The sequence below is a fragment of the Ambystoma mexicanum genome, chromosome 8, assembly GCF_040938575.1.
Source record: "Ambystoma mexicanum isolate Mex_15411 chromosome 8, UKY_AmexF1_1, whole genome shotgun sequence".
In the NCBI taxonomy this organism is placed as follows: Eukaryota; Metazoa; Chordata; class Amphibia; order Caudata; family Ambystomatidae; genus Ambystoma; species Ambystoma mexicanum.
This window is the reverse complement of record NC_090929.1, coordinates 1,038,190,951-1,038,206,029: the sequence shown is the minus strand read 5'-3', so window position 1 is coordinate 1,038,206,029 and position 15,079 is coordinate 1,038,190,951. Positions and strand designations below refer to the sequence as shown.

Here is a 15,079-nt window from a genome sequence, read left to right as displayed (position 1 = left end):
CTGTGGCTAGGGTGCTCTGCGTTGCTTCACCTCTTTTCTTTCAGATCATCGCTATTGTGTTAGCATGGATGGACTTTCCGCTGAATTTGTCGGCGTGAAACATAAAGTTCCTCAAGAGTCTTATCCCCTTTGTTCTTTCATTCTTATGTTCAATCCTTCCATGATTTACTTGTTGACCTGGATATTGGGTAGCACTGCTTTGCATATGATACCCTAATATTCTTTAGACTTACTGATTGTTTCTCTCAGGATAATAATTTTCTTCTTGATATTTTCTCACAGATTAAGGCTTAGATGCAGAAAAATCAGCTTACTCTAAAAACTGCTAAAACGGAGCTGGTAACTGTTCACCCTCACAAATGTCTCAATTTTTGAACTTTTATTTTAATTTCCCTTGGATTCTTCCTCTTTTGTAAGCCTTCCTAAGGTCAACATACTGATTCTGTTCTGGTTTGTGTTGCACAAATCAATCTGATTGGGAGTAGTAGAGCTTAATACCTTTGATTGTTAAAAATGACTGGACCTTACCTTACCTCTGATCTTCTGGCTATTATTGCACAAGCTTTAATTGGTGCAAAGCTTGATTACTGTAACTCTCTCTTCATGGGCTTTCCTACATTTCTAGGCCTTAAGTTACTGTTGTCACAGTATAATACTGCTAGGATAATGTCAACTGTTCCCTATCAAGCCCATATTACATCATCTTTCTGCTATGTCCATTGGCTGCCGGTTTCTGCTTGGATATCATTCCAAGTATCCTCTGTGGTGAATAACTGCATTTATGATAAGGTTCCCTATCATCTTATATGCAGATTGAAGTTTGATTCCCCTTATTCGCTACTTCATTCTGTCTCTTCAAAGACTCTTACATATCCTAGATTTAATATAACGATCCCAGAGGCAGACGTTTTACCATTCAGGGTACCAGATTCTGGAATTAACTTCCTGACCCTTTGAGTCCAACATGAGCAACTACAGGAGAGGTTTAAAAAACCCATCTATTTCATGTACATCTTTCTCACTAACAATCTTAATGTTTGCCATTTTCACCTGACGTCAATTTCCACTAGTGCTCTTATGCTTTTGGGTTTGAGCATTATATAACTAACTCCTAACATAACATAACTTAATAACTTGAGCAGGTTAAAACGAGTGAGTTTAAGACTTCCTGGGGGTGAGAGACATTTATTTAAGCATACAGTGCTGTATCATAAAAATTGCTTACATTGTGACACAAAGATATTTATATGAAAGAGATACACACATTCCATTTATTTAACTTTAAAGGCTGCCAAGTTTAAAATAAAAAAGACTGGGAGGATCATCAATAATTTTGGAAGAGTTCTTTAAAGTTAAAAGACAATTTTTGACTGCACCTCTGTGATCACTGCAACATTCTTAGCTTATTAAAATGGTTGTATGAAGTCTAACAAATCCGGGCCTCACTCTGAAAACATCACTGTTATCTGCTCAGAGTGTTAAGTATCGTAATTCAATCTAAAACGGCCTGCATAATAAGTTTATGTTGTTGGTTGGACCATATGTGAAGGGGAGGTCTTATTAGGTATTTCTTTTTTTGACAAATCATTTAATTCTGGATTCTGCTTCCGGGACCATTAGGAAGGTGTGCTCTCAAATCGAGGGACCATGTAAAGGGCCTAATCAGGGTCTTTAGTATACTTGGCAGTGAACATGTGCAAACTTTCCAAAACGTGACCGCTTGGATTGGTCATATTTCTCCCGGAAAGGTTCTAAAAGTTCAAAATGTCCTCCGGTATTTTCACAATGCCCATGAATCCCCTTGAATTTCCATAAGACCCTTGTAACAAGGCAAATTTGGGGAGTCTCGGCTGCTGAAAGGCAAAGGATGCAATTATACATGAGAGTAACATGACAAACTATTATTATGAGTAGGAAAATGTAATAATTAATTTTTGGTGGGGCCACAGGGAGCAAAGGGCCCTGCCGGAAGGTAACATACTTCACAACTATTCATTTTTAGTCCTCCCATCCATGCCCCCAATAAGGGACAGGAAATCCCAAGCTGCCTAGTAGAGCCAGAACCAAGGGTCCCTGAATATGGGGAGGGTCATCTGCACCCAACAATGGAGAGGGGGCTTGGGCTTGTAACATTCACCCTGGGAACATTACCTGACCGGTAATGCCCCTCCTCCTTGGGTTCTATTGCTTTCATAACGCACATGGTTATTCAATGGGCCACATTACACGGAATGCGGTAAACCATGGTGCTATCAGCACCATGGTTGCTGCCGGTACCATACCGGTACCACCATGGAGAAAAGGGGAATTACCACCCCATTCCAAGGTTGGTGGGGCGGTAATTCCCCCTTTCTCCATGGCTCTCCCCATTCCCATTTTTGCCCCATAGGGCTCAATGGGAATGGGGAAGGAGCTAATTACGGTACCACAAATTGCAGTACCGTAATAAGCACCAAGGTCCCTTTGCGGGTCCCAACTTTAACGGCTGGTCTACACCTGCCGTTAAGGTCGGGTCCCGCAAAGGGACCTTGTAGTAAGGCGGTAAGGGCTTACCAGTACCGGTGCCCTTACCGGTACCGGTAAACCCTTACCTCCTACCATGTAATGAGGCCCATATGTTTTGATAATGTAAGACAAGTGTAAACCTCTTATTTCGACTACAATATATGCTTGAAGGGATCATGTTTCACTGACAGGATCGTCGCTTGCATGCAATTAACTCCAAGTGTCATTTGTTGTCCTTTCTCTGAAATTCAATGTCCTTTATGATCATGTATGTTCGGACCGTGGCTGGGCATCTTTAAACACGCATTATTTTCAAAACATTCATGTAATGTTTACCTTTTTGTGCATGCAATGTGCAAGTAATGTGCATGGAGCATTTTGCAGATCCTGCAACTACAATCAGTTCCTCCAGGCATAAACAGTTATGCTTTACATGTTGCTCAAGTCACCAATGAGCGCAATGTCCCATATTAGTTGGATGAGCCCCACTCCAACTTCAGCCATACCACCAAACACATATACACGCACATAGCAAATTGCACATAAAACTTCTAGATATTACTGTTGAATTGCCGGTCATTTCTGAAACGAATTTCCTTTGTATGTAAAAGTAAGTGCAGAGTATCAAGTAATGTTCTTCTCCTGATATGCAATGTCCCATTTGCCACATATGTCAGACTATGGGAATGTAGCATTTATACAGGCAATGTCAAGCAATGCAGTTTGGATGCAATGTTTACCAAATCTGTATATATTGTGTATCTAATGTGCATGTACAGGGTTGACGAGCCCCCAGGTTTAGTCATGTGGTCTGGGCCCAGATATCTGCATATACACACATTGCTTGCCTCACTGTTTAGTACAGCATCCCTTAGTAGCCTGAAGAGAGGGGGTCCCAGAAATGCCCCGCCTCACCCCCATGAACATGACAGCCCAAAGAGCCAAGAATGCAAGATGCAACTCACTGTTTGGATAGCCCCCAGGAGGGCCAGTCAAATATACGTATGCAAACTGATATTCTCTCAACCATTCAAATCATATGCAGTCAACGTATTTATGGATACAGGTGCCACTAAACTGATCATGGATCCAAATGCCTCAATGGATCAGATTGACTAAATACTGAACATCCAGTGTGCTGACGTCATTAGTGACACCACGACATAGCAACGTTAGTCATGAAACAAACTTGGACCTATGCACAGAGTTGCACGACACACAGGTGCACACTCGAAGAACAGGCTTACACAGTTCTGTAGATAGAGGACAGATACATATACATATTGTCGAAAGCCTTTATTATTTTTTCTCATTAGCTGAACGCAGAAATGCAAAACGCAAGGATAAGAAGAGATGCAGAGCCAGCTTGCAGACGCTTTTTGCATCTAACCCTATGGAACTACAGGGTCATATAAGGAGCCTGCAAAGGCCACATACTAGTAACATATATGAAACGTAGCATGGTATAGATAGATAGAAATCATAGTATAACTGTAGTGAGGTTACATGAGGCCACGGGCCTCGGGACGAGAGGCAAATAAAGGCAGAATTAGGCTGCACAAAGCAGCAGGCCAGGGCTCGCAGTCAAGGTCAGCGATGAGCAGAACATCCCTGGGCCTCGGAGACAAGGAGCAACCTGCATAATACTAGCATAAATCCTAACAAATTGCAGACCAGAGAGCTTGATTTCGTGGTCCTCAACCACGTGGTGCAGCCGAGCCAGACATTGTTTGTTCACCCACGGAGGGAAGACGAGCAGTTCTGTTCCCAGCGACACAGACATCAATTGAAACATGGATTCTTTAACAACGTTGCAACCCTGTGGGCACTCTGAAAGGCAAAGTGGCAACGCTGAAGGTTACATTGGTAACACATAGTCTTTCTCATCACTTTGAGAAAGTGCACTGAGCGCAGAGAACAGAGCCGGTCCCAGGCCTGGGGAGATCAACTCCAGCCAATCAGGGAACACCAATCCATGGGTAGATGGCAGAGGCCAAGGGCCAATGGTAATCCTGCAACCCTGCAACAATGTAATCGATAGTTTTTGGGGAAAGTGCAGGCAAGCCACCTGACATGTGAGGGCCAATAGAGTAACATATATAGCTGCCGTGCATAGGCACTACCACCCCAACTATACAATCCTGTACCCTTGTAGGTTTTTGTGGATGAGCCCCATGTGGTGACCCAGTAACTGAACATGGCATGGGCTCAGGATCTGTGATTCCAGGAGACTCTCAATGTCCTGTATGATCCCTGTCTGTTTGTGTAATAAATGACAGTTATAACCTGCCCTTGGCTGAGTCCTCGGTCTGTACACTGGGGGAGGTTTTGTTGAGGCCCTGGGAGCTTAAACGGTGAGCTCGTAGTGTGAACCCCAGTTCCTCAGGTTTACCTAAGCCAACAAGCAGATGATTCCAACATCAAATGTGGTCTCATTATCGAACCACATATTCACTGACATAGCACTTAACACAACAGCCTGCATTCAATACATGTAGCTGCTAAACATATGTTACACTAGTGATCATATCTGCCTAAAAAAAGGCCATTTGCATTGCAAGACGGGAACCATGTAAGGCCCTTACTATGTAATGCAATGTTCTGTTCATCATATATGTTCAGACTTCAGTCTGCTGAACTCCCAGACTAGCAAAGAGCTTCAAAGTTCATGATAATGGTATTTAGGCGCTGTACAAATATCCCATAACAAAAAATAGCATAATTCATGTACAAGATAGTGCATTGTTATTTTCAGTGTTTAGTAAGATCACTTATAGTTTCTCCCTAACACTTGTGTTGCTGATTTAAGAAGAAAATAGTCAAAAGATGTATAGGGAACATGCTTATCAATCATAGGGCCTCATTACGAGTTTACTGTTACCGCATGAGCTTCTCATGCAGTAACAGGAAGGAGTCACATGATTTAGAGCCCTGTGGACCCTTCAATTGTTTCCCATTCTGGAGTCACGTTGGACTCCATTGTGTAATGGCAGGATTATTGCATGCGCTGTTAACGCTTGGCTAATGCTGCATGTAGTAATGCCTTTGTGTGGATGTCATTGTTTCAACACAAAAGCAGGTGGAAATTATGAGTTTTGCAATGAGACTCGTAATTTGGCAGAATGGCAAAACATCTGGTATTCTCAAATACTTCATGTTTGAACACTACTGCAAACTCCTAATGAGCCCCTATGGCGCCATTTCTGTCAGAATCTAATTTACTTACTTTAAGCTAGAGGGTTTAAGATCCAGTAACATGGGCATTGACGTGCAGGTAGCAGTCCTGCCTGTGTCGCCTAATGGCGACAATTGGTCTGATGACAGGAAGCCAGCGCTTTATGCCCTAGTCTTTTTTCTTCCAACACATGGAAAGGGAAGAGAGACTCTTCTCTTTGATTTGCAGCTGAACCCTAATCCCATATATGAACATGAAGCTGCCAGCTGCTCTTTATTGCTTAAAAAGAAAATTAGTAGTTATGAATAATTCATATGTTATTATTTCTCTGCATGTTTCTTCGAGGACGATCTGCATAACCTGAAGAAGGAAAAAAATAGAAAACATCCTTAGTCGTTGGCAAACTATTGTTCAGGGATTCACTTTTCCCAACATTTGCCCGGGATCCGATTGAGTGACCGACAGCTTTAACACAAATATCTATCAGTTCAACAGTGCACATAAATTATTATCTAAATATCAAATATTAACGTCAAATTTATCAAATTATCAGTGCATGCTGTAAATGGATCAACCACATCAGATCCAAAAAAGTCACTGTTAAAAGTGTCGGATAGAACCAACTGTCTGGAGCACTGCTGCACTCTTATTCTGCACCAAAACAGTCTACTATGTAAACTCTGATAGTAATCTTCCAAAATAGTTCTCTATCAATGTTCAATCAGGATTCAAGTGCAAAGCATCAGCAACATACTTTTCCAAACTGCTCCAAAGATTGAAGCAGCCACAATGATACAGCCCCAACATAGAAGAAAAAGAATGCCTTCAAGAGAAAAGTAGCGGGCACTTGCATACAAGGCAGACAGGTTCTTGCAACAGATGGTGGAGTCATAGTGGGGAGAACACATGAGGGGGAAGGGACAGGATGTGGAGAGATCCGTATAGAGGGAATGAGAAAATGAAGAATAGCCATCAAATGTTCTCCAGTATTCTTCTACAGTATAATGTAATCCTGGCAGCATGATGCAAACCAAATGGAACATGCTAGGGGCAGCACAGCTAGCACACATGTCAGCTTTTCTGCTCACATGCCTACCGATAAATAAAGCTGTGTTTCATTAAGAAGATGAATCTGTCAATTGCGACTAATTGTAATGTATGCAACTCTTAGAAAACAGGTCTGCAACCTATGGTGCCCCAGGTGTTTTTAGACTACAACTCCTATCGGCACAAGCCAGCACAGTCAATGGTGGGAAATCTGGGAACTGTAGTCCAACATAACGGGAGAGCTGCAATTTACAATACAATGTACTAGTACAATACCAGCGATATTGGAGATACAGTGCAGATATCAATGTTAATCTTTCATTGTTTCTCTTTACATTTTTAATATGTTTTGTGTTTTTTTTTTATCATCACTCTGATCTCTGCTGCAGGTGGAGAACTCAGGGGACCCCTGGGAAAACTTCCAGAACAACCAAGCCCTCACATACTGGGAATGTGTGTACTTGCTGATGGTGACTATGTCCACTGTGGGCTACGGCGATGTCTACGCCAAAACCACCCTGGGGCGACTCTTCATGGTGTTCTTCATCCTCGGTGGACTGGTAAAAAAGCTGCTTATTCTTTCCTGGTTTGGAGTTATCAGATTTTTGTAGCTTCGCCTTGGCCTCAGAAGCCCTGGTCTATTTCCCCAAAATCTGGTTCAATATTCATTGAACGGGTTGGAGTGAGGCATGGAAATGTCTATTGTTAAAGTGTTTTTTTGTGTGTGAGCAAATTTGCTGCTTGCACCGGCCCGTTGATGGTTCCCCCCACCCCGGTGGTACCAGGTTTACAAACCCCACCTTAGCAGTGCCTGGCATAGTATGCCATATAATGAAAGTAGTGACTGTTTACCTGACATTCGACTGGCGGCCATAAGAAGTCTCCCATCCTGCCCTGTGTTCCCCTTGGACAGGTTTTACTGTGAGATTGGGTCCTGGTGGTGTAATATTTGAAAAAGCTTCTTAAGAATACGCAGGCCTCATAAATTCGTTAAAATCCCACTAGACCTGTTTGGCGAGATCCTTAGTTTACATACACAACCGAAGTGAAAAGCACTCATCCCATGGTGGCGGGGGCCACAAATATTTACCAGTGCTTTCTGTAAAATGGTGCATGTCACCATAATCCCACATCATATCTGATGTAATGCTGCCACCCAAAGGCCAGACATGGACAGTGAAACTTTGTTTGCAGTAAATGGAAAATAAATGTTTCAAACATCCCCACACTCGCCCGCAAGGTCACATCCCATGCAAATGGTACTCCCCCTTCATAAAATCTCTGCGCCAATGCGAGTGGGCTCGCATATTTTGCAAGCCCAGATATTCCATAGTTTCTTTTTAAAACAACATATTACATTTACATGATTATTATATTAAAACAGCTACAACCAGCAAATAACCAACATTTTTGGTTTTGCTGTGGAAAGCTAGCTGGGTATGAATAGAAATTATATTTGAACTTTTTTTTCCAGATTTTACGCGACTAGGAAATAGTATTTCTAATGGTCAACGATGGTGTCTTTTTTTCTCGTAAAATGTTTTTTTTTTAAACTTCTCCCTATGGTTTATTAGCATGTAGTTATATTATATTCCTTAATTGAGTATTCAAGCTCTCCCGTAGAGCACATATTAGGAGGATATCCTGTAAAGCACTTCTCAACATTGCCATCAGTATAGTGTTGACTGTTTGCGTAGAATACGCCACAATTGCCTAATCGCATAGTCAGCCATTTTGGGCATAGCTGTAGTTGGGACTAGAATTCGAAATGTCCCTGTGTGTTCCTTACCACAAAAGCAAATACAATCAAAGTATAGGTGAACTTTGAACAGGATAGTTAACGTAAAACAGAACATTCTGAGACTTAGTGACTCTTAGGATATTTGAACTCTTCCTTCACCAGACATACCTCTAACGTCGCAATATCAACATGGAGCCGCCTTTGCTGTCCATTCCAGCAGGTCTGTACCAAAAGTTATTTTCCTTCCACGCGTCAGCACATTTTCCTTCCCCGTGCTGACAAGTCTGGACTGCTTGCTCTAGAAGCCAAGACCTGGCCTACCCGACTGCCACACTCGGCTCTACTGTGTTCCAAAGCCTGATCCGTTTTTTTCTTGGAAAGGCAGAGTTTTCCTTGGCTGAAAGGTCTTACAATGCTTTCAAAAACTCACATTTTCCTCTGCTTTCAAAATCCAGACCTGCCTCTACTTTGGAAGGTGAGATACATCTGTGGTTTCAAGATCAATGGTTGCCTTGGCTTTGGACGGCCCTGAATGCCTGTTCTTTGAAAGGGCCTTCATGTCTGAGCTTCCTAAGAGCGACGGCGAAAGGTTTCTATCCCTTTCTAAAACGATGTACAAGGTTCTTTTAAGTAGCTTATAAAGCGTGTGAAAATCTGGTGGGATCTTAAGATGAAAAACTAGTGGCGTTTTGAGAATAAGGACTTTATAAGAACGTATATGACACCCAAATACTTATTGAATTCTTATAAAATCGTATATATTAGAAATAGTATTTTTGTACGCTCTTATAAGATTCTGATAAGATGCTTGAAAGAAAATCACTAGGAAGTTGTTGTATGCTGTAGCCTATGCTTCCAAGGACTTAGCCAGCCTGTGCTTTGAAAGGCCAGGAGACATATGTTTGCTCTGCTTTAAAGCCAGGCGTGCCCGCACTGACTGTTCGAAGATGCCTGTGTTTGAGATATTAGCCAGTCATGCCAAAAGGGCAGATATGCTGGTTCTTTCCTATCAGACATGGGTGTACTTTGAAAGCCTTAGCCTGTGTGCAGCAGGTGGGAAACCTGCCTGTTCTTTGGCAGGCTAGCCCCACCTGAGCTGAGCGCTCAGACATGCCCAAGCTTAACCAGTGATTGAAGTGTACCAAAAAAGTAGTGGAACCGTGACTCCGGTGGGGGACACAGTAGGAAGGATGGGAGCCACGTGCAACACATTTTTCAAGGGTTGCATTCATGCTGGTTGACAGCTAATTGAGTAGAAATAGATTTCAGTTTACCTGCAACTGATATCCAGTGGTAAAATGGAGAAGTGTGCTTTAACTTTACAAAGAACAGGTTTGGAATGAGGAAAATGGATGCAAAAAGTAATGGAGCTGTTAAAATAAAATAATAAAAGTAGTGGAACACCGCTCCCAACCGTTCCTGCTCACTTCGACCACTGAGCTTAACCCCTTAAGTGCCAAGGACAAGTGTGCTCGTCCTTTTTACATAGACCTGCATAATAGCCTAGCATTTAGGCTAGCGTGGCCTGTTCTGTGAAAGGCTACACCTGCTGATGTGCCTGAAATGGCCAAACGTGCCTGCACCTTTATCGACCGGATGCGCCTGTGCTTGGGGAACACTGCGTGCTTGTGTTTCGAAAGGCCAGCCCAGACTGTGAGTCTCGATAAACTGTACCAAAGTCAGGTAAACAGTCACTATGTTCTCTTTGTTGCCTGCCCTTTGCAGTGGTAATGTGTGTTCCGTACTGTGTTACTGCTCTTTTCAAGGCACTTAGGCGGTTTCAGGAACCTTCCCTCCCCCCCCTGTCCCTCCTCCGAATTCCAACAAACACTACGTCTTGGGACTGCGCTAAAGAGAGCTTTGCCCACTTACACAGTGGGACGGGGGGCACCAAAGGCCTTGATGCAATGCCGGGCCGCTTAGTCTCTACCGCAACGTACAGCAAAATCTAACTGCCGCTGTACAGGGCCCGCATCCTGCTGTTTTCGAAATAGGTTACACACACATAGCGCCAAACATGGAATCCATTTTCTGACGCGCCCTTAACTACAGGCTGCGCAGATCAATATTACCCAATAGCAATCAATGCTTTGAAAACAGCAAAGTTTATGGTTAGAAAAAAGGTAAGTGCCAAAGAAACCCAAATGCTATAGATGTATATATATATATTATACTGTATTGTGTGTGTTTATAAGTGATATATATATACTGTATGCATATATATATTTATATATCTATAATATACATATACAGTATATATATATATATATTTGTGTATCTTATAGAATTTGTATGACATCAAGAGAAATTTATACATTTGCGCCCTCAAGAAAAAGGCAACCTGGCACGAGCTCTTCAACGAGCAGCCGCAGACGAGATGTTTGTTGGACAAAACATGGCAGACCAATATAGTTGTTCTTCTTACTACCTTTATTCTATCATGCGATCTTTCCAGGCAAACTTTTTGAACTTTGGAAAAACACTTTTTTTTACTCGTCTGAGCCAATATTGATGCCCACAAAAACAAAATAAATATATATATATATATATGTACATATGTACATATATATATATATATAGTTATTGCTCTATTAAGTACTTTTGAATTGGGATGTGGAGGGAAAGTAAAATGTGCATCATTCTTGAACACAAACTCTGTGCAAGCCAGCCTTCCTTCCTCACACACCTATGTGCGCGTGCACACATGTAGCCAAATGTGTGCCTGTGCATACCACTCCACACAGCCACATGCATACAGACGTGCACACACACACACACCCGTTCACAAACCTGTGCACCCATGCACACACACACACCCATCCACAAATCTGCGCACCCACACACCCATCCACAAACCTGTGCACCCACACACACACCCATCCACAAACCTGTGTACCTACACACACACACACACACACATCCACAAACCTGTGCACCTACATACACACACACACACACACACCCATCCACAAACCTGCACACCCACACACCCATCCACAAACCTGTGCACCCACACACACACACGCACACACACGCACACACACCCATCCACAAACCTGTGCACCTACACACACACACACACACCCATCCACAAACCTGCGCACCCACACACCCATCCACAAACCTGTGCACCACCGATGGGCATCAACGAGGAGAAGACTTTTCAACATTTCCAGTTGAAGCGCCTGGCTTTTCAAGAGCTCTTATTTTCATATATTTTTTTTTACTTTCATAGATTTCATTTCCTTTGCATTTTCATATCTGAGGGACAGCACTTCTAAAAAGCATTATCCCCTTTCTTGGGCCTCTCTTTTTAGTCTTCTCTTCTGTCTCCTGTCTTCCTCCTAGGCCATGTTTGCCAGTTACGTCCCTGAAATCATAGAGTTAATAGGAAACCGCAAGAAATATGGTGGTTCTTATAGTGCGGTTAGTGGACGAAAGTAAGTATCTCCATTGGAGGCTCTGCTGCCTCTGCTGCAGTGCACACTCTCTGCATGCCATTCTCTTTGTTTTCTTGTTTCACGCATGTAGGCAATGTTTGCTCGCTACGTGCCAGAAATTGCTGCTCTCATCCTTAACCGGAAGAAATATGGAGGGACATTTAACTCAACCCGAGGCAGAAAGTAAGTCCAATGCAAGAAGGTGTGGCTGTGTGATTTTAAAGATATTCCACACTCCTGCTCCGGAGCATCGGCTGCGAAGACGGGGCCGCCCTGGAGCTAACGCATACTAAACGGGCCAGCTCCCGCGTCTTTGTTTGGTGTAAATTTGGAGATGATATTTCTGAAGTTTGCCGCCTCCTCTCATGCTTGTGCTCATTTACAAGATCTGGTCCACCCGTAAAAAGCTTATTTTATAACCCTGTTCTTTACAATCTCATGTTAGTCTCTCCACATATTCCTAAAATGTGAGTTAGCCGAGCTTTGCAGACGCGCATCCTCCCCTACACCAAAGTGAAAAGGACACATTCACCTGTACCATCTATGCCCACAAATGCCCCTGCACCTTCCAGCGCCACGTATCCGTCGGCATTCCTGACTGCAGAACATTTTATAACCATGGGTGACAGGTGGACATTTTGGTAGCGTTGTAGAGATATGCTCGAATCCAGGTTGTCCAAATCTGGGCATCAATGGCCAGAATCCTGATCGGTTTCCAGGCTATCCATCAGTAATATTCATGAGGAAAAATGTGCATACATTTGGAATCATTCTATGCAAATGTACTCATGAATAGTAATGAGGAGTATTGCATTTAATTTATTTATTGGACATTCATAAGGTGCTTGTACAACAAGACAGTGTTTCAATGCACCACAAGGCACAAGGCCAGGGAACAAGGGAGAAAAATAAACAATGGAAATAACAATGAATACATAGAAAGAAACAGTGGTCCTACTAGGCCTTTGGACATTCGGAGCATGCAATTGCAGTGAAAAGAAAAAGGAATAAGGTGGGAGGGCAGTGATGGTAAGTGCTATTAAGGTTCCCTAGGGGTGAAAGTGCCAGAGATGCCCATTGGGGAGGGAACAGGTAGGTGCATGGGCTGAGGCATCCCAGGCAAAGAGGGAGGTCTATCGCCCAACAGGTAAGTAAGGGCCAGAGACGAAACAACCGGACAGGCGGGTGTGGGCCCAGTGGGCAGTGCAGGGGGGGAGCATGGGGCAATTGGGCAGAAAGCCAGGACCCTATATGACTCATGAATGACCAGGCCACCAATCTCAGCGACAGAGGGGATGGTTATTATGGGAGGGGGAGGGAGGAGAGGGAGGATAAGAGAAATGTCTTGAATTGTTTGCGGAACTTGAGGTGGTCGGTTCAAGACAGAGAGAAAGAGGGAGACTGTTCCATAGGAGGGAGCCAGCTGAAGAGAGGGATCTGCCCCCAGATCTCTGCTTGGGGAAGCGTTTGATCAGCAGAGAGTTGGAGCCAGAGGATCAAAGGGATCTTGAAGGAGACTATTTAGTAAGAGAGAGTTGCAAGTAGCGTGGACCCAGGCCACAGGCAGCTTTGTGGATGATGCAGAGGGTCTTGAATGTGATCCTTGCAACAACAGGGAGCCAGTGGAGAGATTTTAGAGCTGGAGAGACACGGTCCCAGGACTTGAGGCCAAGGATAAGTCTCACAGCCCTATTCTGCCTTAGTTGAAGAGGACGAGGGGAGGAAAGGGGCAGGTTGAAGAAGAGGCTGTTACAGTAATCTAGCCTGGAGAGGACTGGAGCTCTAGAGACATTGAGCTTCTGGGGGAAGGCAAGGAAAGGAAGAATGCCTCTAAGGAGGTGAAGTTGAAAGTGGGCCTTCTTGGCAAGGTCCTAGGTGTGAGGAGTAAAAGAAAGAGAGGAGTCTAAGATGACACGTGGTTTCTGGCCTCAGTGGAAGGAGAGCGAGGTGAGCCCATAGAGGGCAGCCAAATTGCAGGAGGGAAATGGGGAGCAGGTGTCCCAATAAGCAGGATCTCAGTCTTACTGGTATTAAGACAGAGACCATTGGAGGGTCACCAAGACTGAGTAGCAGACAGGCAGTCAGGGATGATAGAGGAGGAAGAGAAGGAGGAGGAGGGGGAAGAGGGAGCTTGAGGAAGAGTTGTGTGTCATCTGCGTAACACTGAAAATGAAAATCTGGCATGGATCTGGCCCTTGAGGCCTGGAGTTGGACAATTTGGCTGGGTGGATAGTTCAGGAGCAGTGCATTTGCCTTGGAAACAAGACAATGCCGAGAAGCATCGTTCCCCCGCTTAGAGGCTGGACTCCACTATAATGCGGGATATTAAAAAACATTAGTTTTTTCACTTCAATTTGGATCAATTCTTTGTGGAAAACCATCCATGACAACGAACCTACGATGCATTCCTGGAGATATCACCTTCTTCATTGTTATGGGGTTCTCTACGTCCATCGGTTCTAAGGTGGCCCTACTAACATTTACTGGTGTTATCTTCCTGGGCACGTCTCACCCTTACTGCTGAAAAAATGCAGATCACTGCTCTTGGTTTTATGGTGAAGATTCTGCCGATTGTCCGCCAGGTCAAAATAAACTTTCCAATTCCCACATGGGTTCCAGACCCAACTTGGAGATTGAAGGTTGGTCATTGGTTACCTGTTGAATGGAATATTTTGAGCTCTCCCAAACACTGGCCTGGAGCTCTTGACCTGAAGACCAGTTGCTAGCCACATTTTTGAAGTCATATATTTGGCGTGAATATGAATTTTTGGAATGGGGTTCAAAGAGAGTCTGTGATGAGGCTTCTTTAGAAATGTCTGCGAAGAGATGTTTCAAGACAGTTAATCAAGCTGATAGATTTAGAACACATTTGTTGAAAATTCACAAACTTTACCACAGGAATTAGTCAGTATACAAAATGTAAAGACTGAAACAAAGACCGCTCTGGCATAGTTCCCTCTCTCATTACCCTTTTCGCCCCTTCTAAAACCGCACCTTTGCTAGCACCTCACTGGTCAGTTTCAGTTCTTAGTTTCCCCTGGGACTGATTGCTATATACATTCCTTCAAAATAGCAGGAAATAGCTGCACAATTTGATTTCAAAGCAAATTTAGATTGGGTGGGATCCAGGATGTTTGGAAAGCTCATTCAGTGTTATTTTTCTCCAATTGT

The 15,079-nt window shown here is 43.5% G+C and overlaps 1 protein-coding gene across 13 annotated transcripts in view; it reads left to right on the top strand.

The window, feature by feature from the left end:
• The window catches only part of KCNMA1 (potassium calcium-activated channel subfamily M alpha 1), a 1,925,602-nt gene that overhangs the window by 1,210,374 nt on the left and 700,149 nt on the right, over positions 1-15,079 (top strand). For 11 of the 13 annotated variants that reach the window (XM_069610992.1, XM_069610991.1, XM_069610986.1 and 8 more), the window contains 2 exons: positions 7,117-7,287; positions 11,817-11,908. In XM_069610992.1, the coding sequence (XP_069467093.1) occupies positions 7,117-7,287; positions 11,817-11,908 (263 nt within the window). Of the gene's footprint in view, positions 1-7,116; positions 7,288-11,816; positions 11,909-11,999; positions 12,092-15,079 lie in introns of all 13 variants that reach the window. The other 2 variants (XM_069610985.1, XM_069610995.1) reach the window with 1 other exon arrangement.